This window comes from Haemaphysalis longicornis, unplaced genomic scaffold (assembly GCF_048455015.1).
Source record: "Haemaphysalis longicornis isolate Haplotype H1 unplaced genomic scaffold, Haemaphysalis longicornis Haplotype H1 scaffold_1, whole genome shotgun sequence".
NCBI classification, from domain to species: domain Eukaryota; kingdom Metazoa; phylum Arthropoda; class Arachnida; order Ixodida; family Ixodidae; genus Haemaphysalis; species Haemaphysalis longicornis.
In genome coordinates this window covers 153,698,783-153,724,035 of record NW_027526203.1, presented here as the reverse complement: position 1 = coordinate 153,724,035, position 25,253 = coordinate 153,698,783, and the positions used below count along the sequence as shown (strand labels likewise).

The 25,253-nt window shown below is 48.5% G+C and overlaps 1 protein-coding gene across 1 annotated transcript in view; it reads left to right on the top strand.

Moving 5' to 3' along the window:
- LOC144138053 (endoplasmic reticulum transmembrane helix translocase-like) overlaps positions 1–25,253 on the top strand; it is a 118,790-nt gene that overhangs the window by 8,495 nt on the left and 85,042 nt on the right. Inside the window, exons 3-7 of the mRNA XM_077670127.1 lie at positions 8,867–9,057; positions 13,884–14,112; positions 15,803–15,872; positions 20,042–20,148; positions 22,652–22,781. Coding sequence (XP_077526253.1) covers positions 8,867–9,057; positions 13,884–14,112; positions 15,803–15,872; positions 20,042–20,148; positions 22,652–22,781 — 727 coding nt within the window. The remainder of the gene's footprint in view (positions 1–8,866; positions 9,058–13,883; positions 14,113–15,802; positions 15,873–20,041; positions 20,149–22,651; positions 22,782–25,253) is intronic.

Here is a 25,253-nt window from a genome sequence, read left to right as displayed (position 1 = left end):
CGCACAGAAAGGAGCGGAAGAACTGTGCAGTTCTTAGATCGGCCGCTGTGAAGGGGCTGGGGCTGGCTTCAGGTGAGCGTGAGTGCGTCGTCGCAGCGTGCAGAGACGCAGAACATTCCGGTAGCATGGCCGAGCGGCCAAGAGCTTTGCAGGATGCGGCAGCCCGGGAAACGCACGAGGAATCGGATGCAGTTGGTGTCGCGCACACTGCATCTTGTGTTTCTGGAGGTCCCCAAATGTCGAGTCCCGAAAATGTGATTGCCGCGGGGAGCTCCAGCGAATCGAGCGCGGAAAGTGTAAATCAGGCTACGGCCGCTCATGTAATGCAGCCCACGGCAGTTGCAGGTAGGTCTGTAGGAGTGGCTGAAGAGATAGCCTCTCCAGCATTTCATGTCAGCGTTGACGTAGCCGCTAAGCAGCCCTCTGCTGCTTACGCTGACCAGCGGTGCGTAGTGGAGCACGGCACTCCGAGCGCAGAAGCGGCCGAACCCGAGGGTTCGCCTAGAAAGAGGCGAAAGCGTCAGTCAGCTTCACCTCAGTGCAGAGTGGCTTCAACGCATGGTGACGAGCCAGCAGTGGTCCCTTCCCGAGCGAGGAAGCGAGGAGGAGAGGGGCCCCTGCTACTGTTGTGCGACGGGGTGCGCCGCATGGCAAGGGGGTTTTCGGACGACGACGGCCGGTGCGTACCACCTGCTAAAGGTCGCTCCCTCTGAATGAGCTGGTGAGGATTGAGGCTAATTTGTCATGGTGACCTGCAGCCAGTGTCAAGAGGCACTGACCGTGCTGATTGTTGTGTCGCCAATTGAAGGAACGATGGATCACGCGCGAAAAGTGTGTGTGGTGTGTGAAACATTCCTGAAGTTATGTTTCACAGTGGCGGTGGAGGTGTCGGGCGCTTCGACGCACGAACTGGCGATCGGGGCGTGGGACGAGCAGCGCACGAATGAAATGCACGTGTCGCGCGGCGCCTTGAGACGCCGCGCATTTCGAACGCCTGCGCGCACCGGATCTCTTAACCACCACCACATGCGATGGCCACCGACGGAGACAACTGGCTTTTCCTTCTTCCCCGGCCGTCAGCGTCAGGAGGAAGGGAAGAGGAAGACAAGAGAGACGCGGCCCGGGCGCAGGAGAGCTCGGTCCGTTGTCTTCGAGCTCCGCGCGAGTCCTGTTTTTTATTCGCCCGCCGGGCTGTAAATAAATGTGCAGTTTTTGTATCGGAGGCTGAGTTTGTCGGTTGAGGATACCCGGGGTCAGATCCTCAGCGCTACTGCGGCTTGGAGGAGAAGCCCCGGGAAAAGAACATCAAGAAGATAACTGTGACCCTTCATCATGAGGAGGTCGCCGAGAGTCTTGGTGAAAAGCGAAGACTCAAATTGGCTTCTCGTCGTCTTAACCGTGCTGAAGATGCTCTCACATTCACCTTTGCTGTGTGGAATGGCAAGCATTACCTTTGCCGCTCTGTCAAACCTCACTTCCCCGTCGATGCTAGTGATTCTTTCCCCGTCTGACCACTGAACATCAGTCCTCTCTCCATTTCCCAGAAACGTCAGGTGCCTGCAGTTTTGCAAATTATACTTCAAGAGCATCCGAGGCTTGTTCTCTTGACTCATTCTTCTCCTGGGGCAGAATTTGTGTGGAGGGCCCAATGAAAGAGTGAAGACTTTTCAAAGGTGCACCGCTCAAATTGGCGACTTCCGCCTTCTTCAAGGTTTCATTCTCCAGTGGAAATTTGTGCCGTATATATAGTCACATGCCGCAGTAAAGCTGTAGCCGAAGTATGCAGTAAAGTGGGTACTTTGACCGATATTGCATATACATAGTACATACACTGTTCTTTCTATACACCTGCAGCAGCTCTGCACAGTACAGTTAAACCTCGATATAACGAAGTCGTACTTGGGGCCGCAAATTTCGTTAAATCGAGCATTTCGTAAAATCGAGGTTTCGATTTTACAGTTCATTTAACCAGTTATTGGGGTTTTAACACCTTGGCCCTCGCCAGGCAACAACTGCTATGTAGTTACCTCTCCAATTAAAGCGAAATTTGTACTAAAACTGGCCGCGAAAATTGTGTGAATTAAGAGTTTCAACACTTGGGCAATGGAATTCGGATAGCCGACGGTAGTTCATGTGTCATCGTAAAACCGGTGCTTTTTCCGCAACGCCTCATTAAATATGATAGCAGACTAGGTTTCCACTTTTTCTTTTTTCATTTCGGTCACTACTAAATGCCGCTGTTAGTCAATTGAACCCGCGTCCATGTCCCGTGAACTTCACCCCGTCACCCCGCCGAGGTGCTCGTTCGAAGTTACGCCTCTTTTCGTCCATTCAGTGGTAGGCTAGCTTAGGCGCGGCGGGCCAATAGCGGAAGGCTGCTATGAAACTTTCGAAAGACTTTTTTCATGTACAAGGGCTCCGCAGTATGGGCGCGTGATTCAACCACAACACTCGAGATAAAACCATGATTGCGAGTTGAGCGGAGTACACGCGGACCGCTTCACTGTGTGGAGCAGCACTTACGTGATCCGGAAAGCGGAAAGCTTACATGAAAAATCTTCCGGCCAAATTCGATTAAGCAATTACTTTTATGCCCACTGAGCCCTTACGAAACTGATTTCTCCGCACCGCAGCTGTCTAATGAATGCTGGTGAAACGAAGATGACCACGTTCAAAGAGAGCAATTTATTGCCACCAGCACTCGATGTTCAAGCCGTAGTGAAGAAGTCCGTAAGCAGTGCTTGGCGTTTCTTGACCAGGGCGGGCTTTACGTGACGCTCGTATGCTGACAGCGCTAACAAGGTCTTAAACATTCGTGTGCACCTGCGTGCCTCCGCAGAACATCGATGGCATCCATCACACTTCGGTGGCTGTCACTTTCACCGAGCTTCCTCAGGCTCTTGTTCGGAACACTTTTCTTTCTCTTGGAGTGCTCATGCTGCTTACAAGACTCACCTAACGATGCACGAACAAAATATTAATTTGGTTATCAGCGAGCACAACCTAGCGCAGCAGCACCGTGAGCGCCGTGAGCAATGACGCGTAGAAAAAAAAAAGCTTGAAGTAGGCTTCGGTAGCCTAAGCATAGAGGGCGCTGGCGTAGGCAACGATGGAGACGTCAAAATAGTGGACGCACTATTAAACCGTCTATGACCGCTAGCGGTTTGTGCAGCTTCGTTCTTCGCTTTTAATTGTTGTTAACCGTAGATTTCACCGCTTTTCTTTCATTTCAGCCTTCAAGAGTCAATTTGAGTACTGAATTTTTTCAATGTAGGGCCTGAGAGGCAAAGTAAAACGTGCCTCGACCGGAATTTCGTTCTTCCTTTCTTGCCGTGACTTCGTTAAATCGAAAGCGCCGCACAAAATTACTTCGTAAAATCGAGACAAAAATACATGCATTTAGCAAAATTTTGTTAGAAAACTTGAAAACATTCGTTATATCGCGAATTTCGTTAAATCGAGGTTCGTTATATCGAGGTTCAACTGTATTCGCGCGAGGGCAAAGAATCGCGTAAACACAGTTTCGAAACCTTAGCACCGGCACTTGGAAAAGGCCTAGCGCATGTGGTCAAGTGCGTAAAGACGCATGATAAGCTGAGCAAATAAAGCAAGAATATAACTAGGCGCAATTATTAACCAGCCATAAAACATCAGTCGTGGCCATCAGAATTAGCTAGGCTCTTTTAAATCCCTTCACGATGAGGCAGGTTTTCCCGAAACATTCTTCAAAAAATCGGGTAGCTGCCTGACGTTCCCCCAAGGCAGCTTCCACATTTTTAACGATTTTAGTCTGGTCATTGAAACAGCTGCTATGAAATAATCTGATGAAGGACAGCTGTGAAATCGAAAGTTAGACCAGTTGGACTGCGCACGGTTACCAGCAAATTGCACACAATGGATGGGAACCAACCCCCCTACTTGAGGCATTTCTTACCTTTTTCACCGAATGGAACGGGAACAATGCATGCATGGGAATAATAAAGACCGCACTCCACTGAACCCGAGTTTTTCATTACATAAAAAAAAAAAAAAACTGACGAGGGCAGACTTGCCTCCGGGTGCACCACTTCGTGTATTCGATAGCGCTGTTTTCAATCTCACTGGAGTCGCGTTTATGGGCAGCGGCCTTGTTCTTGACGGTGGAGCGGACCGTCTGCTTAGACAGGCCTGTACTTCTGGCGATGTCGGCCTGTTTTTCCCCATGTTCGACAGCGTTAATTACGCTTAATTTATGCAACAGTGAATTCAACTACCCTGCTGCTCATGCCGCTGGTCGCACAAAAAAAAAATAATTGGCTGCGCCAATGACCCGGCTGCCAGCAATGTTGCCAGACATAACAGTTTTCTCGCTAAACTAAACAAAGAAAAAGCATATCGGGCGCCGGCCCCGCGGAAATTCGCTATAAACATTCAGTCGAAACAATTTTTATCTAAAATTTAGTCTGTTGTAGCCGATAGTCTGCTCTAGCCGGGTCCGTTATGAGCGGAGTGGACTCCATTTAAAATGCATGGGGACCAGACAAACCAACAGAAATGGTCTGTTGTAACCGAAAGTCCGTTGTTGCTGGATCCGCTGTAACGAGCGTAGACTGTATTAACAAAGATGAAGCGAAAGACGTAGCAATGAACAAGCAAATTGGCTGCAATCGTGGACTTAAACTGTCGTGATGGTCATGAAGGTTGCATACAGCTTTGCTACCTTCACGTTGTACATGTTAGTGTGAGCTTCCTTCATTTTTTTGGTTCTGTAGATCTTGATAGGAAACCTCCAGTGGCCAAGAGCAGACCTTCATGGCAGAAGGATTGGCAAACCTATTATAAGGTCCCTCAGGAGCTGCATCAAGAGGGACTAGAGCAGGTCAATCTGAGTGGCCTGTGACTGAAGTTGGCAGCTGGCTTTGTCAAACACAGGGATGACACTCTTAAGAAAAGGCCATATGCTAAGTTTACATCAGAGGTCAGTCAGAAAGCACAGTAGCCGTTCCTCGCGGTCAAGCTGGTATGTCCAGTACTCTCGGATGAAGGCTTCACTTTTAAGTGCGAATGCACTTTATAAGCGACCCCAAACCATCCACCGCCGGCGGCGTCGGCGTCCGCAGTGCTCCTCTAAAGAAAGAAACAGCATCCGGCGCCAGGTTTCGATCCGAGGACTTTGCGGGCCGCAGCCCGACGCTCTACCGAATAGGCCACGGACGCGACGCTGATATCGGTGTCAGAACGCGCCTTATATCTTTAACGCATTCAAACTACGTCGTCAGCGGCGTGCGTTGGCGACTCAGCGGCGTTATAGCGGCTTGATAACTGCGTGGTGTACACGTGATACTACAAACCCGATGGAAGAGATGGAAGAGAAGGCGGCGAGGCGGTGGGCTGCGGGGGCCGAGCGCAAGCGCCGCAAGCGGGCCGACAACCGTGCATTCGCACTTTCACATTCTCCCCCTCGGGGAAATGCGGGGGAATTTTTTTTCTTTGCCTCTTGGCTCTTTCCGTTTTTGGCGACCTCGTTGGACTTTGTCTTGCACATCTTCTCTTGGGGATCTGGTACGACCCCAGAAAGTTTGGGGGCTGCTGGTTTTTCGGCTTTCTCACATTCAGAAAGAAGCCCACCAGGGGCTGCCACTGCTCCCGCAATCTGGGACCAGACACTCCCCCAGCGATAGCCACTGTGCTGGCATGCTTTCCAAAATCTTCCGCACCTCTGTGTTGTGCATCCCTTGAAATTCAAGCAGCCTGCCTTTTTGCTTGGCGCTCCTCTTGAGGTAGTAGATGTCTATGAGCACCTCGTCGAATTTTGCAGGTAAGCACGCCGCTTTTTTTTCAGCCGCAAGATTCACGAGGTGACATGGGCAGCCAAGGACTATTAAATTTTCTTGGGCTTTTTTTAGCACAGCTGCCATGCCATTCTTTTTGCTGACTATCACATTCTCATTGTTGGGAGAAAATGTGAAACAGTTCTCAAGAGGTATATCGCGCGATTTGAGCGCATCCAGAACAAGGTTTCCAATCTTTTGCCCTGTGGCCTCTCCATGGAGTTCCTGCAGACAAAACAGTTGGCTTTCAACGTTTTGCGATTCCTCTACATAGTACGTCATCACAATTGGGTACATCATTGTTGACTTGCTGTCGCTGCTTCCGTCCACTGCGATTGCAAAAGCATGGTGTTTCCTCCACCATTGTGCTTTCGGCATCTGCAGCCATTTCCCCGATGGTGGCAGTTGTTTTTGTACATCTGCACCCGTATTTTCGCACTTCAGGAACACTTAGCAGAAAGTTGTGTTCCACAAGAAATCCCTTCAATAGGCATTCTGCATGGATCGCACTGTCTTCGCAGCTCTTTTGGAAGAAACCTCCAACGTTGCCCTTCTCTCCCACTGCACGAACGTAGTTCTCATGCTTCTTTGGAGCGATGTACACCTTTATATTGGTCTTTTTGCCGTGCAAAACACTTATATCACAGGCGCACGTGGTACAGAATCCGTATTTGTCACCTTTCTGCAAAGTCACAAAGCCTGGAAACTCAGCTGTTTAAGAATCTGGAAACACTTTCAAGTACTTCTTTGCTAAAAATTATTAATCGGCGCTAAAACAGGGACGAGAGGAACACGTAACTCGCAACACGGTGCCGTGTTGTGAGTTACGTGTTCCTCTCGTCCCTGTTTTAGCGCCGATTAATAATTTTTAGCAGTATGTACCAACTCGCCCACATCAAGCTTTTGTTACTTCTTTGCTTTTGAAACCGCCATCGACCTTCCAACTGAACTCGGCGAAACGCACACCCCGACCATGTAACAGACACGACTGATGCCAAGGCCTAGCGCACAAAAATGTGCTCGAACTTACTCCAAAAAATGTCGCCTCGCAAAAGATGCCTGCCTGCCGTGCCTGCCATGTTCACGAAAGACCTGTTTCCCTTACCTCTTCTTCCTTCATTGGTAGCTAGCAATCCTTGCGGTGGTCACTCGCAACACATTTCCACCCACACGGCCGCCACAATCGGTGCTGCCGCCGTGGCATCAACACTTCCTTCTCGCATCAACGCTTCCTGCCAAAACTATGCGTGGAACATGAGCTACCATAGACTGGCGCAAACATTGTGTACCTTTTCCCTCACGTTCTTTCAGAATGGCGGTCAGTGCGTCTCGCAGCCGGCCTTTGTAAGCTATAAGCAACATTCCGGCTGTGCCCAGGCATGCGTAGTAGTGTAGTGCCTAGAGTATACTTAGCGGTACTCCACGGTATGGTCACAAGGAACTAGAAGTATGGTGGCAAATGCTCTTCCGCAGTGCCGCAACCATTTCAGATGGGAAAGACTGACATATGCGCGTCATTAAAAAAAAAAAACAATTAAGCTCTCTGCTGTGGCAGTCAATTTTCAGGAGATTCAAGATAGCATTCGTACAATCGGGAGATGTGGTCAAAATTCCGGAGTCTCCCAGATAATTCGTGAGAGTTTGCAGGTCAGCTTTCAAAGCTAGGTGATGCACTAAAACGGGAAAAAGGTACCTTTCTACCGTGGTTTGCTGCTTTCACCAGGGACATGTGCAATTGAATTGCAATTGAATGTGCAATTGATTGAAAAAATAATGTAGTTCATCGATTATGAGCGGAGCAGTTTCATTAGCTTTCGCACTTTGTGAAGGCGATGGCTGATCTTTGTACGGATAGGTTTGTTACCACGAGCAAGGTTGACTTTAGTTCACTTAGTGAGTGAGGAAAAAGACGCACAAGTTTTTATGCCCGCACGTAGAACTCTGTCGTCAAACTTTCGGAGAAGTCTAACGGGTGGAGGTGGCGTTGGACCAGCCCAAATACTACAGCAAATATTGTATGCGAATGTGCAAGGTCAAGGATTTATACAAGATCCTTTTTCTGGTATAGATGCGATAATAATGATAAATATACAGTTGTGCGTGTTTCGCGCTATTTTTGTGAGTAAAAACATTATTTTCAAATAAAGAAACAGTTTTGCTATTCCCAGAAGCACTACCAGCACGCGTACAGCTTGTGTGCTTCTAACCTCATTTGTTGCATGAAAAAACTAGGGATATTGCCAGGGATGTCTAGGGAAAAAATTAGGGATGGTGCAGAGAAACCCTTGGTGAATGCATATCTACGCCCGGCACACCTGGAGGAAAGCGAACTTTACGGGACGGGTCCCTCTTCTCCACCACAGGCGACTCAGAACTTGTTTCGGCGACTCCCCACCATGCGCAAACATCACATGCTACAGAGCTACTTCGAACTCTTGAGAAAGCAGTGAAGCGATGTTGGTCCTCGTTGTAGGGACGTCTGTAGGGACTTCTATGCCATGTCTAGGTACAAGTGGGGCCTTTGTATGTGGGAATTTTTGGGAACACTGTGGGTAGCAGAAGATGCTTGCTCTTCCTTTCCCCCCTACCCTTCCTCCTCTCAACTTATAGCCAGTTTATTAATTGAATGAAACCGTAGTTTGTCTTGTGGCCACATTTGATTGGAATTCAAGCGCGTAAAAACTTGACCTAAACCGTGACCTAAACCGTGACCTAAAACTTGATCTAAACGGGTTTTGACCTAAACCGTGAATCTCATCTCTATACTTGGGTTACTTGAGCCACCTGGAGTGCTCTTCCACAGGCTGAAATCTCATGCGCAGGTGTTTATTTTTTTTCTGCTTCCATAAAACATGCTTACCATGGCTGGGAGTAGGAGCTGCGACCTCATGCTGAACAGTGCAGGGCCTTGTATATTGAATGGATGCGGTGTGTGGTGGTCAGGAAAAGTGTAACTCTCGTCCTTGGATAAGGTTTGAGTTAGCTTTGGTTGTGGGTTGGGGGTGCAGGGGGAGTGTGGGAGGGCCTTGCTGAGAGTGCGCTGCTCCCCCCTGCAGGTGGAAGACGAGGAGGAGCCGTCGGTGTGGTTCCTGTTCCAGAAGACCAAGTATCTGTACAGCTTTGAGCGCAAGACCTTCCAGGGCATCGAGTTCCCCATTGGCATGCCCCTGCGCATGTACCAGGAATGCAAGGGCTACACGGACGACGCCCACCTGGCCGCTGCCGAGCGCCGATACGGCCGCAACGAGTGCGTCCCTCCTGCTCCTTGGGGCCTGCCCCCGAGGGCTGCTCTAGCTCGTGCACGCATGGCTAGTAGATTTATTTGGCCTAGCCTGTGTTAATTACCTCAAAGCAACGGGCATCAACTCTGCTGATTGTTTGCCTTGTCAGGTATGCAGTGCATGTGCACTTGGGTGGCACCAAAACAACGGAAAGCACAAGTGCAATCAGCAGAAAACTGCTTTATTCTTCTTTGAGGGATGACGTAGGGGGGCAAAGCGTAATATCATTGGCATGCACTGAGCACGAGACGAGTTTCTTCAGCTTAAACCCCCATGCACCATTCATTTATTTTGTTCTTTCTATGGGATTTTATGGATTTGATCTTTTGCTTCCATTATTTCACTGGTCGTTAGATTCTTTTGAGCAGTTCGCTTGTTTGAGGGTCATGGGAGTGGATTTCCCAAATGTATGTGTATCCAGTGAATGTTTACTTTTTTTTTTTTTGGTCAGTCATTAAAGGGCACTGGAGGCAACCAGCAAGTTGGTTTCAAACATAAGTATGACCTTCCCATAGCCATTTTAGCGTTGATTCGGTGCCTTACTTGCTCAGAAATCGCTAATCAAACAACACATTTCCCTTCCTCATTTCTCTTGTAGCAGTTCTATGGCACAAACAGAGGCTGCTTCAGCCACTGTTTGCGCCACAATAAACCGGAAGCAAGCAAGGCAACGGTGATGTATAGCGGTATAGAAGCATCGGAATACAACGCTACCACGCACCGAGCAGTTTCATCAGTTAATTCAATTCAGTCGTGCTTTCCCGAACCCCGGCGTCCTTTGCTGCTTTGAACCAGTAAGCAAAATGTTTCTTCATGGGATGCGTAATCACTAATGATGCTTTGTTGAAGAAAAGCATATTGTCCTTTTCAGCCCGCATAAATCTTGGCGTTGAACCAACCACTTGTGCGCTGCCCCCGCACCCCACTTTGCATAGGGACGTCACCTCCATCGTGGTGGAGCAGCGCCATCAGATGACAGCTAGGGAAGACGTGTATGCCTGACTTGCGCACATACTGACTTTCTTGGTTTCTTTTTTTAATGCACCGAAATCATTCAGGAGGCCATAATAGTGGCTATGCACACAGTATTTCCCTTTATAAGGGTCACACATTTATCTGGCCGAGTACCAGGTATTGCACCGAAACCAAAACAAACTTGTTGGCGATTCCATGATATTGTTTTTGCTTTCTTTTTTTTCTTCCACAGTCAAACATGACAACACAAAAACTTCCAGCTAACTTTTTATAAACTTGTGAAGGTGCAAAGTTAAAATGTTTCTCACGCAATTTTAACCACTCCTGGTGTGAGCTGTGCAGTACAGCCAGTGGCGGCAACACCTGTATTCACGTTTTCGCTGTTTTCCACCTTATTTTGGAAAAGCTACGTGTAGGAGTGGTATATTTATGTTCTCGGTGAGCCAGTATAACCCTTTAATGCACTGCCCAGTATAACGTAAAGTTTGCCACAGCGAACTGAATGAAACAACAGGTTCCCTGCTGTTAACTAAATGGCAACTGGGCTGTTTTATGCAAGCTTTTTTTTTATTATTTGTTGACTGGAACTTCCCTGCAGAGACGGGGCAAGCTTGTACTACTACCTGGAGTGGAAAGGAAATGCAACCTTCGCACATGCTCACTTCTAAAAATTTCTCAGTGATATTCGGTGGTCATCGAAGGACGGCCCCCTTGGGGCCGTCCGAATCTTTCAGAAGGTTGGCTTCTTGCAGGGCACTGGGAATTGCCCTTGCTGGTGTCCCATACAGTATGGCCCCACAGGAAGATTTGCTGCTGCTGGCCTCCTGGGGAGACTGTGGTCTTGAGAGTGGCCACAAAGTTAAGCTGATGCACTTTAGTTGTGGAGAAAGCACTCTCCAAGTTCATGATTGTTTCCGAGCTGCCTTGCTTTGAATCGGTTGGTAGCAGTGCAGACCTGTCAGCCCACAGCTGTGCAGGGAGTAGGGAGAGTGTCAAGCCCCTTTGCTGCCCACTTGCGTTGGTAAATGGACATTTCTGGGTGTGGTCCTCTTCCTGACTGCAGTGGCAGTGTCCCTTTTGAGGCCCCAGGTGCTGCAGTCAATCCTGGTCAAGCTCGTTCCAGCTTGGATGTCAGTCTAGTGAAGAGCCCACTTTGGGGTCCTGGATGCTGTTTCCTAAGGGGGCTGCTTTGTGTATTGGCGGCCTCCAATTTTCTAGTGTTCAGAAAGTAACCATTCTTCAATTGGTGGCAATGCATTTATTGATTTGGAGGTACAGAACCCCAATCCCCGTCAAAGTAGTCTCCTTGGAAAGGCATGCTTATCCCAACAATTGTTGGAGACACTTCTGGAATGATGATCAGCTAAGCCCTCGCTGTGCGCGTGGTAGCTTCTCTCGACTCAAATCAGATTCCTTTTGGTGGCATTCTCAGCCTCCAAAATGGCCAGAAGTCGTGCAGAGCCATGCTGGGGGAGTAGGGGCCTGACAAGCCACAGGAATGCTGTGAATCAGAGGTGTTAAGTGGGCAGGCGAGTCAATGTGATGAAGCTGCCAAGCTTTTGCTGACCACAGATCTGGCTGTTTGCGCTGCACAGCTTCCGTTACGAAGGCGACCAAGAACCCTGTGATGGCCCTCCTTTTTGATGGTTTGGACATGTTAAAAATCGCCCCGTGGGAATCGAAAGGAACGCCTGTGACCTTTACATTGCTTTTTTTTTAGGGGCAAAGCCCCTTGGCGGCGTCTCATGTCGTTGTCGTAACCGTCGTCTCATGTAGTCACGGTACTAAAACCCACAGACACTTGTTTATGCCTCACACTAGACCAAAACGCGTACTAAAAGAAACACTGGGACACTTGTTTACGCCTCACGCTGGAACGCTTCGTAATTCAGAGACATGAGACTTTTACAGCAAAGCTGTATACCTGTACCCCCCAATGGTTTTATCTCCGTTGGCAAAAACACCAAGGTGTCAAGAATACACTTGCAGTGCATGCTTTGCCCTCCCCAGGTTTCACGTTAGTGGAGATGGCCCACGATTTTTTTTTTAAATACTATCACTTTTTGTGGCCTTGGGGATGACGACTGCATCTCGTTTTCTGGGTTGTACTTTAGAGTGCGCTACTGACCACCGGTGATCACGATGTTCAGAAAGTTGGAGCCACTGGCAGTGCTTCTGTTCTCTTGCTGGCAGTGTCAGTTCGAATTTCTCAGAAGTCCTGGGGGGAAATTGGATGCACTGATCCAAGTGATTACCCCTATCTCGTTCACAAGTTCCCAAACTGTGGTACAATGTTCCTCCGTGACAAAAGTGCGCACTAGCTCAGTAACATTCCCATTTCAGTTCGTTGGGGGCGTGCCTGAAAGCTGTTTGCTGTGAGCTGATCTGTGGCCATCTTTGAAGCGGTCGTGCCGCTCCTTTATGTGCGAGTTGCTCATGGCATCGTCCCTAAAAGCCAGTTGGATGTTGCGGACAGTTTCAACCTTGGTGTTGCCAGGCTTCTGGCAAAATGTGATGTGATGGCGTTGCGCGTGTTCTGTCATTTTGCAGTTCACCGGAATCTGACGAGCGCTTGTGCAGGTCGTTGTGCATAGACCAATTGCCAGTGGCCGACGCTTCCTGCAGTCAGGAGAAAATTCACACATGCCTTCACATTGAAGGAAGGCTTATGCAGGAAACAAAAAAGGTTCAATACTTTTTGAACCCACCTTGTGCAAGGTGGGATCAAACAAAAACCATTCATATGCTTAATAGGATGAGCAAAGAAGTACATTAGGTGACATGGTGGAACTAGAGAAGGCAGCATGTGTAAGGAAGCAAGACACGGCATGTTTTTTTTAAGTGGTTGCCAAACGCGTTCAAATACCCTCCACGAAAAAGGGTCGCCCCAGACGATGGGCTTTTTTCATGTTGGTCAGTCAGCATCGGTTGAATCCATTGCGATCGTGCTTTCTGATGCTTCACTCTTCTCCCGACAGTCGTTTGAACGGTTGCAGACAACACTAGGAAGCTCAGCCCTTGCACATTGCTGCATGAGTCAATGGATTACCTCTGTCGCAGCAGCGTGTGCCTGACTGGGCCACGAGAGAGGCTTCATGTTCCCGCATTTCTTGCGAAACGTTCACACCCCTTGGTCAGCGTGTGCAGCCCTGTATTCTGCGGTGAATTTCAAGCAGCTGGGAAGTGCCACTCACTGATCAATCCCCCTGGGCGTTGATTTTCCATTACACTGGCCACAGTGTCAGTGATGTTGTTAGCATGCGCGTACAACCTGAGTATGCCAGGGCACTGAGCTCTTGTTTGCTTGTGCCATGGCGTGTGTGCAGGGGCCACATTACAGAGGTCCTCGTGCTCCGACGTGAAGCATGCAGCAAAAATGGGTTTCATTTGTTCGGGCCTTGTATAAATATGTGCCTTGGAGTGAGTAAGCTGGTTAGGAGCTGGTTAGGAACTCTCGTGAGGCATACTGCATAATGTCTGCCTTGCATAAAGTGGCATGATTGTGGCTCTCGTTATAGCTAAGTCCTTGAGACAGAAAACTACTGACTTGGCTAAAAGCGGGCATGATGTGCTGCCTCAGTCGGGACCACAGAACACGCGAGTAGGCTGGGATTTCCAGTAGAGCGGTGTCGTTCTAGGTGGGGGTGTGCTGTAGTGAAAAAGTAGTGCATGCAGAGGAGAGAGCTTTCAAAGTCCTGTTCGCTGCACTGTGTGGCACAGCGGGCTTGTTTGTTTCTCACAACGTCCTGTCATTGTAGCGTGTTCTGGTGGCTCTTTGTGAGGTGGTTCCTGATGATGGTGCCTGTGAATGCCGCAGCCTGGAGATGGAGGTTCCCGAGTTCGGGGCGCTGTTCAAGGAGCGTGCGACGGCGCCCTTCTTTGTGTTCCAAGTGTTCTGCGTGGCGCTGTGGTGCCTGGACGAGTTCTGGTACTACAGCGTGTTCACCCTCTTCATGCTGGTGGCCTTTGAGTGCACGCTGGTGCAGCAGCAGCTGCGCAACCTGTCTCTCATCCGCAAGATGGGCAACAAGCCCTACTCCATGCAGGTGGGCATGCCCCTTTGCTCCGTTGAGGGGGGGCACCAACGAAGCAGGCTGTCAAGCCTCAGTGGAGGCTGGCTGGGGGGCTGTGAGTTTCTGGGGTAGGACGGTGTACTATTGTGATACATTGAAATACAAACAATGGAGCGCGTGGCTTTCAGTACATGCCACGCATCCTGGCGACGAGCCGCGTAGGCTATGAACAAATTACAAGAGTTCGTGCCCAACCTTTGCAGAAGAAGACGATCGTTCGGCGTTTGAGCGTTTTGGTTTGTCTTCCTGCCGTGTTCGGCGCCCGCTAGCGCTAGCGCTACCTAACTTCGATGCTGCGCTGAGTCAAAACGGCACACACAGCTATGTTCCTTTATTTTTTATTTTATGCCGGGTGCTCAACAGACGATGGAAAGACAATGGTCTTTCTATACCGAGGTTGGTCACAAACTCTCGTAACTTGTTCACACTGTTCATACGTGGCCCGCCCCCAGGATGCGCAGCATGTACTGAAAGCCACGCGCTCCATTGTTCATATTTCAGTGTATCACGATAGTACAGGCGTTCCTTCAATGGGGAAGGGTGCTCTTGAGTAGTGCCCGCAAAAATCGTCATCATATGGCAAAGCTCTCATAGGCACGTTCTTTGAGGGACAACGGGGAAAAAGAAAAGGTTTTCAAGCAGGAGAAATTCCTTCTCCCAGGGGGATTTTTAAATGGGGTGGCTTAGTTGCGAGTGGGTTGTCATCGCCTCGTCCTCACGACGGGCAGCCAGGCTCTATTCTGGCCTTTGAATCGAGGTTTGCTGGTGGTAAAAGCATGAAAAGCGTCGGAAGAGGACTATTTTGAACGACTCCTGAACAACCTGATAATCTCTGTGACACAGGTGTGTCACGCCATTACGTTTTCGATTTCATCTGCAGAAAATAAAAAAAACTCTACCTAGATGTACCCAGTTTTCTTTTTTTTTTTTTTTTACAGCGAAGCTGTTAGCCTCTCATTGGTCGGAAAATTTCGTGTCGTAAACTTTTGAGTTTGAGTTTGCAAGGGCGCTGTCGTGTTGAACCAAGTGCTTTCTAGAAAATTGTTTGCTACTACCCAAAACTGTGGATTCTTTGCATGCGCTTTTTGTTGCCATAGAAGCAAGGGGAGCCATTAGCTGAGCAGCTGCCTTTAAGTGGAATAAGAGTCAATGAAGCGTCTCGACTCGATGCGCCCGCACCCGCCGCTGTGGCTCAGTGGCTAAGGCGTTGGGCTGCTGAGCACGAGGTCGTGGGTTCGATTCCCGGCCGCGGCGGCCGCTTTTCTGATGGAGGCAAAAACACCTGTGTGTGCGAGATTTCGGCGCACGTTAAAGATCCCCTGGTGGTCAAAATTAATCCGGAGCCCTCCACTACGGTGCGCCTTATCGCCTGCGTTGCGTCAGCGCATTAAAAAAAAAATTAAAGATGCGCCTGCGTTTATGGCTTAGTGTAGGTGGTTTGTTCATGCACCACTTCACAAATGTGGGGACATTTTAATCGTTTCTCACGTGGATTTGTGTCAGACGTTGAGTTGTTTCTTGGCAACTTTGGCCGAGAAGTGGCCGGGTTGTGCCGGCTCCCAGCTGGCACATCTTCTGGGCCCGTCGAAATAGCGTGGAGGTGTGGCTGATGTGCACTTGTCGTGTGCACGCTGACCTTTTTCCTGCCTTCTGTGGTGTGCAGGTGTACAGGAACCGCAAGTGGAGGCCCATCCTGAGCTCGGATCTTATCCCTGGGGACATTGTCTCCATAGGTGGGTCCGCTTCAGCGCTTTGGGTGTGGGAAACCCGCCTGGGATTTAACATGGGAACTAGGAGAAGCAAGAATGCATTCCAGGGAGTTTCTCGGTGGTTGGGATGGGCGTATGCTTTGTCCTTACTAGTAGTGTTATGTCAAATGACCTAACATAACACTGCGGCTGTATGCATCACAGGTCATGCGGCTGTAATAACTTCATGTCCCGTTTGTTTTCACAAACTGCATTTTAAGTTAAATGACATACACTCACATACTTTTTCTAAAAGCACTTCCCACTGTGCCCTTTCCATGCTTGTAGCTAGCATAAACACAGGTGTCTTGAACCTATTCATTTAATAGGCACAAGGACTTGACATGTTTGTTTGAGCGAGCTCATTTTGAGTTTCTAGGGCTGGCTACTTTTTCAGCTAATGACGTTATGAGGCTCAAATTTGCGCAGTTTCTGAAGATTGAGCTCATCTTGTCATATATGCAATCACTTTGTAATAGCGGCTCCGGTTAGAGTTTTATGCTGCGTGGGTGTGGAGGAACATGTACTGTATTTTGTGCAAACTAGAGTAGACATATTTTACTCAAAATAGTTTTATCTCCATTTATTTTCTGCCCCTATTTCTTTTGTCTATTTATTGTTTCTTGACCGTTTTAAATATGAGGGGGAACAAGTTGCGCACATGCTGCGTGAGCTTTGGCACGACGAATGGGAGATTGACAACAAGAGAACTCCCCCTAAGGCCAGCTATGAAGGAGAAAAGTGGGGCCCTGGAGGCTTGAGAATGGGCCTTAGTGTGTGTCTGGCAGCCACCCAACAACTGTGCGAGTTGCGGCCAGCCCCTTTCGGTCTGGGTTGAGCGCCCAGCCGTGGAACAAGGAAGAAGGCAGCACTTCTTGGGAGCGTGTGCCGTGCACATCTCAAAGCACATTGCAATGTTCTTATCCGATTGTGCTGTGTTTTCTCTGACCAGAGTTTTAGAACTCCTCCGAGGCAGCTATTTTTTAAAACAACAAATGGCTGGCGGGCATGCGAGCTAGCTAACTTGCCTTCCGATGTAGAGTAATGAAATTTGGCAGACGCACTGCAAAACACTCTAACCGGTGAAAGTTAAAATTTCGTGATGATCGCTTTTTCCGTATCACTTGTGGAGAGCCTACAACGGTATTGAACCATGGTAGGGAGTTGTGGATGCTTTTTGATTTCTACCAAAAGCACCGTACAGGCTGTAATAGTCTTAAAATTTATTTTAAACTCTATTTTTTTTAGATTATTATTCTGACCTTTACTGACTGTCATGAATATTATGTAAGAAAATGATAGCAAGGCCCTAAAATGAAATTCTGAGAATGTCATAACATTCAGAGCACTTCAAAGTGAAGATCTTTTCAGTGGTTCTCATGCTATCCTTTCCACGAGCGACGAAGAAATTTTAGAACACACTTTTGAGAAAACTGGTCTCAGAATTTGTGCAGACTTGATCGTTTTCAATGCCATTTTTGCTTCAAGATGACCTCCTAGACCTCTGCCCTTGTTTTAGGTGTGGGTAGGATGTTTTTCTGACCGATTGGAAATTTTTTTTTGTGCGCAGGCCTTCAGACTATAGAAGTGCCTTGTAGTTTTGTACCGCAGAGTTCACTACGGGCTACCCGGTTACATGCATTGTACTGCACAAGTGCTTAACGCATGGCTGTCTCCACAGTAGAGAGTGAGGCATGCTCCTATCAGTTTTCCAACTAACTTTCAGCTGGTTTTGGATGTCATAACCTTGCTTAAGAAACGACTTAATGCCAGTGGTTGTTACATTGTTAAACGGTTATGTCCACTGCATTACAGGCATTAACTCTTTCACGACGGCGCCATAGGCAATCGGAAGCCGGCGTCCGATGATTTTAAATCTCCCGCAAAATCTGAAACCCGCGCTCCACAGACAACTATCGCCATCTGGTGTGTTCATTGGCAACTTCTCTTGCAATTTCGGTTTCGTTTGTTTATGTGTCTCGTGTGGTGGCGGTGAGCAAGCGAAATTTGAACCGACGGTAGAAGGGAAGAGGAGGAAAAATGGCATCGGGTTCGCGCCGCCGCGCTCCACACAGTCGGACTGCTGTAGCAAACACTTCGGCAGCTCCTGCTGTCGATTTTTCTGATTCAATAAGCAGTGAGGGGTCAAGCAATGATGTGGGATCTTCAGATTTCAGTTAGGACGACGAAGCTCCGGTTCAGGTGCCTCGCACTTCAACAAGCGCTGGCAGGTAATTTTGTTGTGACTCCACGCTGTATTTATAAACAAAACGTGCTTCTTATCTGACGACTGCGGTTTTGATTTTGTGTTTAGGGTCTCGAGAACGTACGGCCGGGATATTTTGCCAAATGCACCGCGCCGTATCGCGCTATCACCTTCAAGATAACCTGGCGCTTGTGTCAGATTAGCGCTGCGGGGTTCAGGTGCGACGCTTGTTGAGACGCTCGATTTTTTTCTTGTTTTTTACCACCCAACTGATAAGGATTTTGTGCGAGGACACAAAGGAGTATACCGTACCCGATTCTAACGCGCCCCCGATTCTAACGCGCACCCGATTTTCCTGACAAAAAACCGAAAAAACTTGCACCTCCGATTCTAACGCGTACGGAACTGTGTGAGCAAGAAAAACGAATGCGAGAGAAACGGGTGATTTATTTCCCGAAGTAATCTCACTCGTCTCACTTCTCGTCGCTCTCCGCTGACCACAACATCTCGCCCTCGGTGCTGTCAAACACGGTCGCGATGCCACACTTCTGAACTAACGTTCAACCATGGTCGATGGGATCGTGGCCCACGCCTCCCACGCCCATCCCGCAAGCTTCTCCAGAGGTGCACACTTCAGCTGACCGCTCTTTTTGAACGCGTGAGAGCCGCTGCTGCCATTGCTGTTATCAAGCACGCAAGTGGAACGATTTGACGATTTGTGTGAATGCCGATAGAAAAGCCTAGGCGCCTATGCTTCCTGCGTCCGAAAAATTGTTGCTAAAAGCTTTAGCGCCATCTTGACATGGCGATGGGTGGGACGAAATTTCCGCTGTTTTGATTTCGGTTTTGTATCCGATTCTAATGCGCATGCGATTTTTCGACCTATTTTTCCGGAAAAAAGGTGCGCGTTAGAATCGGGTAAGTACGGTACTTGGATGCACACTTTACAGAGACTCACTCACCCTTGAGTGCCCTGGCGGCGTGGCACGGCCGTCAGTAGCGCTAGGTTGACGGGCCCTCAAAAATCCAAAACTTGGTGTACACTGTTGATTTATATATTGAATCATAGCCAAGGAACGTAGGAACAATTTGTATATCTTAAAATACCTGAAATAATTTTTAGTCTCGGTAAAAGTGCCGATTTGTGTTTTTCGTATACTTTTCTTGGGGACTATTTTCTGATTACTTGACGAATAAACTGTAAGTGATTGACCTTTAACAAAACTGCTGCTTTGTGTTTGGAAGAGCAACCTATAAGCTACAATTTCATGCATAGCAAGGCTACGTGTGTCCAGTAGCTCAAGAGAAAAAAAACGTTTTGTGGAAGCACTTAAAATCGGCCGTTTTTCCGCTGTAACGAAAGAGTTAAATGAGTTCATGGAAGCTGAATGTGATTTTTTGTGCAGTTCAATAATTAACATTAATATATGATACTCTTCTCCTTCTGGCAAAAACAGTATTCCTTAAAGCACCGCCAAAGTATATTCAGATGGTATGCATAGAAAAACACACATTTAGTTTCAAAAATGGCAAATAAAACACTTCAATCGTAAGGTTGCTTTTTTTTGTTTTGTTTTTAAAGCTGAGGGTATTGTTGTGGAATATCCGACTGTGTGGTATAATCAGGTCGGGGGCCGTGGCAAAGGTTTCCGTTCTTGCCCTCGTCCAATCCCCAAGGTGCACATTCAATGAGACCCTAATTTGAGTCAGTGCGTAAGCATGTTTAGCTGCTGAAGTTGCCGTTACGAACGTTAATTACTACTACTGTTCGGGTTCAGTCACGACTGTTTTCGCAATCGGATGATGCCCAAACACGCCGCAGACTCTTGACAGATTCATCTTTCCATTCCCGAGGCTCTGAAAGGGGCAGTCCCTCAACGTTCTGTGCGATTGCTGCGAGTGCCAAGTTGGGCGGCAGCCGTGCCGTGTGCCTCTCCTCTGCGGCCAGGTCGTTCGCAGAACGAGAACCTGGTGCCCTGTGACCTGCTGCTGCTGAGGGGCCCCTGCATCGTGGACGAGTCCATGCTGACGGGCGAATCGGTGCCCCAGATGAAGGTCGGTGGTGGCCGCTGCCCCCTTGGTGGCTTGCGGGTAAAGGGGCCGGGAAGACGGAACACAAGTCTGGCTCAATGGCAAGGCTGCTTTGTCCCCACAACAGGGATGCCAGTCTTATCGCAAACTCCTGAGGTATAATAGAGGTGCATGAGGGAAAACAGATTAAGCGGTCGGTGGTCTCTATGAGGCCACAGAACCTTGTTTGTGCGATTGGCGGCCGCTGACCTGAGCCACCGCCAAGAAACACGACTGGGCAGTTCTGGTGGGGCCTCTAGGTGCGATTGATCATATCATTGAATGCTAAGGGGCCGTTAACACCGGTGTTTTTAGCGCTGGAACATATGACGTCACTGGTACGCATGAAACATCACTGTGGCATGAAATTTGAAAGTTTTTCAATATTTCATGCATTTTCTTCGGTTAAAAAAGCGTCGTTTGGGGATGGGATGGAGCTTAGGGAGCTAGTCTTTCAAATTGATTAAACTTTTATTTTATTTTCATGGCCCCCTTGAAACTTGGCATGCACGAGCAACGTCGTCATTTCATGGTGGAGGGATCGGGGGAGAGGGGCCGGCAGGTGTGAGCATCGTTCGCCCCTTGGGGGAGGGATGGTTTTTTTGTTGGTTTCATTGAAGGCAGTATCTCGAGCATTGCTCCCTTGGGATTTTCTTTCGTGCTTTCTCCGTGGCAACCAAGGGGGGAGTTTGATTGTGCACCTGCAGGATACTACAGTAAAACCCTGTTACTAGAGACACTTTTACAAGAGACACTTTTGCAAAAGACACTTGGTTATAAGAGACGTCTGAATGAACACAGTTTGGTCGGTTTTCCTATGTTTCCCATGTTAGCAACATTGCTTACAAGAGACCTTGGTTGCAAGAGACACGTTTCATGGGTTCCTTGAGTGCCTCTTGTAACGAGATTTTACTGCAATATACAGAGGCACAGAAGGACATGAGACCAAAACTTGTACGAGTGCACGATAAGTAACGAAGCTTCCTGAGTGATACGGTGTCAGCACCTTCTGGTCAAGAAACTTTTTTGTCTCGGTGTCTGGGAGCACAAAGCTAGGCAAGTTCATCATTTTCCTATGTCCTATATCAAAGGTGGTCTGAGGGCAGCCAGTGGGGTGCAAGGGGAAAGGCCCGAGGAGCTCCAGACCTACTGGTGCAGTGCGCGAGGGTTGCTGCCGGAGCACGCCAGTGCATGTGTGCGGCAGTTGATCACAAGTGCTCAAAGTGCCATACGCCTGCTGTCTGACTAGTGCCAGATCGTTGTGAAAGACATACTTTTCATCTGTTTTTAGTGGGGCATTTCTTACTTTTAACGAGCACAATGTCATATGTCCAGTTGAAACAACTCTCCTTTGCATTTTTAAGGTACTTTGAAGCAGGCCAGTTGTTTCTTCAGGATCTGATAGAACCTACATTTAAATGGGTAAGGGGAGCAGAAAGATGTTGGTGTTCTTTTTTTATATTTTTTCCTCGAAAAATTTCAGGAAGTAAAAGTGTAGTCTTCCAAGAGTCTGCAGAAAAGTGTGTACAATGCTTTTATACCTGTAGTATTTAACTACGGATGGTCATGAGCAGGGGAGAGTGGCGGGGATGTTTCTGAGTGACACAACCTAGCAATCTCGTCTTGAAATACGTTCTTATTCTATGTGCGGGTGTAGCTTTTTCGCGCAGCTTTGGTTGGCTTTCTCACAGGTTTCAGATGTCGAGCGGGAAAGCCTCACGTGGGGATGCATAGAAGCAAAAACAGTGTACGCGCTTTCTGGAAGAGCAGCCTGTCTGTCCTCTCTTTGAAGCAAAAGCTTTAGGTGTCTCATCAAACACAGAAAAAGAGCATGTTCGTAGTCGTCGTCAGCAGCAATACGAATGGTTCCAAAATGTCGCAAGAGCAAGAGGCAAGTGTGCTAACCACAGCTCTAAACATGCCACCCTGCCACATTGGAGCAAAGAATTACCTGATGCGTGCGCCTTGACGGGTGCACAGGGCAGCCCGTGCGTAGAACGGGTGCACGCAGAGAGGGAGCTCCGAGGAAGAGGCAAAGGCACCAACCAAGGGCTTTTATTAAAAGCAGTCCCACTGTTTGCTTATGGTCGAACACAGTCCCCCCTGACGAAGGAGCTGAGTAATAAAAGCTTTTAATAAAAGCTTGGTTCGTGCCTTTGCCTCTTCAAGTTCAACCCAACCGAACAGAGTTCTGTCGAAATGTTCACATTCAGGAGGAGAGCCCTGACTGTGAGAAAGCTGCTCTAGTGGACCGGCAGGCGTAATTCGTGGCAAAAGATAAAGGAAATAGAAGCGAATGAAGAGACGGAAACACGATGCAGCATAACACGTCTGTAATAATCGCTAGGCCTTCACCTTTAAAGCATGTAAGCAGATTTAAGTTTCTGAAAATTATTTATGTCAAAGTGAGAAGAGGGACTGTATGCGAGACCTACCTGGCCCAGGAGGCTGCTGCAGTGCTTGGTGTGCTGCTGCTGTTGTGTAACAGGAGCCCGTGGAGGACGTGGACCCTGAGCGGCTGCTTGACATGGAGACGGACGGCCGGCTGCACGTGCTGTATGGGGGCACCAAGGTGCTGCAGCACACACCCCCGGCCAAGGCCAGCACAGGCCTCCGGCGTGAGTGCCTGCCCACATCGCAGGGGGGGGAGGAGGATTTCTGCTCAGGGCATTTTGCTTTTCAAGGGGCCACGAAGGCAGAGTGCAAGTTTCACGCATTCAAAATCCACTCCCCCGATAAAAGTGACACCAGTGTCATCGCAGGCTTCAAACAAGTAGTGGAGATTTTGAAGGGGCCATGCAGACAAAACACAAGTTTGGTTCATTTGAAAGATTGCCTCGTTAGAGTCATACTGACACCACTTTAAACGCACACTTCACTCAAATAAGCTATGTGATTAACAAAAAAAGGAAATGGCCATGCGACCCACTAGCTCATTTCCCGCAACAGAACCTATGATGTCATATGCCCAGCTGTGGGGTTGGCTGAGGCCGGCAAAAGCAAGTTCAAAGTAGGCAGGGCTTATAAGCTTGCCGAACGAGCTCTTTGCACTTAAGTGTAATGCATATTCCTTTTACAGCTGTAAGACGGGGGGGGGGTGGTAAACAATGAGAGTTACGAAAATACACGCAAACATAGAAGTACCGTTGCGTACTGCTGTTGGTACTACACGCACTATGCTTGTTTTAGCTGCACAGCAGTCCCCCGCTTTGGAGTTGTCTTACACGACACTGGCCGATTGGCGTAAGCGACGTTGTCTTACGCAACCCTGTTTGTCAAGGATACCCCATGTTTCACGAAACGATTTCTTTCTACAGTAACAAAAACAAGCCAGGTGCAAATACTGTCAAAACAAAGCAACGGCGGACAACGGTCCGTGGCTGAGTATGGTAGCGCCATCTGGGAGGACTGATGGCAAGCAAGGTTGCAGAGCCGAATGACGCAGTGGAAGTTCAATTGAAACGCGTACTTATGACTTCATGGCAGACGTCACAGAAACACACAATTTAGCGGGAGAATGAGAATTTTAACCGAAATAGATTAATTTCTCAGTGAAGACGGCATCGTTTGCTTCTGGACAAGCGCTGGGGGCACTATAAAACATGAAATATTTCGAATGAAACAAACGTGTATTTTGTCTGCGTGGCCCCTTTAAGGAAAACAGATAAAGCAGTGACACCTCTTAGCCACTTTCCTGCAGCAGTGTCTTTATGACATCACAGAATCTTCTTCGGGTGATTGGCGGCCACCGACCCAAGCCACCACCCAGAAACGGGACGGGGCAGTTGTGGTGGGGCCTCTAGTTCCCATTGATCATGTTGTTTAATTGCTAGCGTGCAGTTAACGCAGTGATAACCATGTTTTTAGCAGTTGCCCACATTATGCCGCATCTGCCCGTATTACGTCATTGTAGCACGAAATTTGCAATTTGTTAAATATTTCTTGCTTTTTCTCGGCACGGATTTCACGTGTGCACTGGTCTTTGTATCTTTTCGAGGTGCTGAATTTTTCAAATTGCTGTTTACACCAGCAAGCGTTGACATGTAGAGCGAGCAGGCTGCTCGCGCAAGTCCTAGTGTGTTGACACACCAGTGTGGTGACAAGAAATGGCAGGCAAGCATTCCAGGTTTCTTATGCCCAGGTGGCTGGCCTGGTGTGTCAAAATCGCAGATCTGGGTCTAGAAGAGCATTGCAGGAATTCTGTGGTTTTGAGGAACCTTCTGGCTATGCGAGCCGCAAAATTGTCCTTTTGCAGCTGTTGTAAAACGTCTTTGAATTATCTAGCACAGTTAAGATCGGGTGTTGGAGATGGTGAGAAGGATTTTTGTGTGTTTCTCTCCGCGCGCACTGTGTTGTTAATGGAACCTGAAAAATTGCAAGAGGTGAAACTGCAAGTGTGGCGCAAAATTTTATTACTGTGTGGCGCAGTAGCGATAAATGCCCGAGTTCAAACAAGCTGCTACAAGTTGATTTCAACTGAAGGAGTTGTGTTAAAGTAGTAATTGTTGGTAGGATGTTGGAAGCAGAGTTTTGTACTACAGTTAAACCTCGATGAACGAAGTCGGTAAAATTCGTAATTTACTTCGTTACATTGAAATTTCGCTACATTGAAATTCGCGGTTATAATGAAGTGTTCATCCCGTGAAGCGTTTCTTGAAAAAGAAAACGTGGCGCGCATACACGGCCGGCGCACTGTTTCTGTTTCTATCGGTGCTTAATCGTCTACGCGGGCATCAGCATGATCCGCATGGAGCGTTTTCTTCCCGCAAAAACGCGCCCCGCAAGCCACAGGCGTGCTGACGCAGCCGTGGAGACCACCCGCGCGATGCGGGTAGCTCCGGCGACCGATTCTAACCGCTCGCTGAAACGCAACTCAAGGGGCAAACGAGAGGGGTATGCGAGAAAAAAAGCGGATAATGTGGGCGAAATTTTCACTGTAAAACGTCATACGCGCCGCTTACGAGAGCGCCCATCAAATATCCTTCGCGGCGGCCTTATCGTCTAGCCAGCCGGCATCCCCGAGCGCTTCGAAGCTCCCGCCATAGGGTGCGCGCCTCCCCATTGGCGAAACCATGGCGAAACTGGTCAGG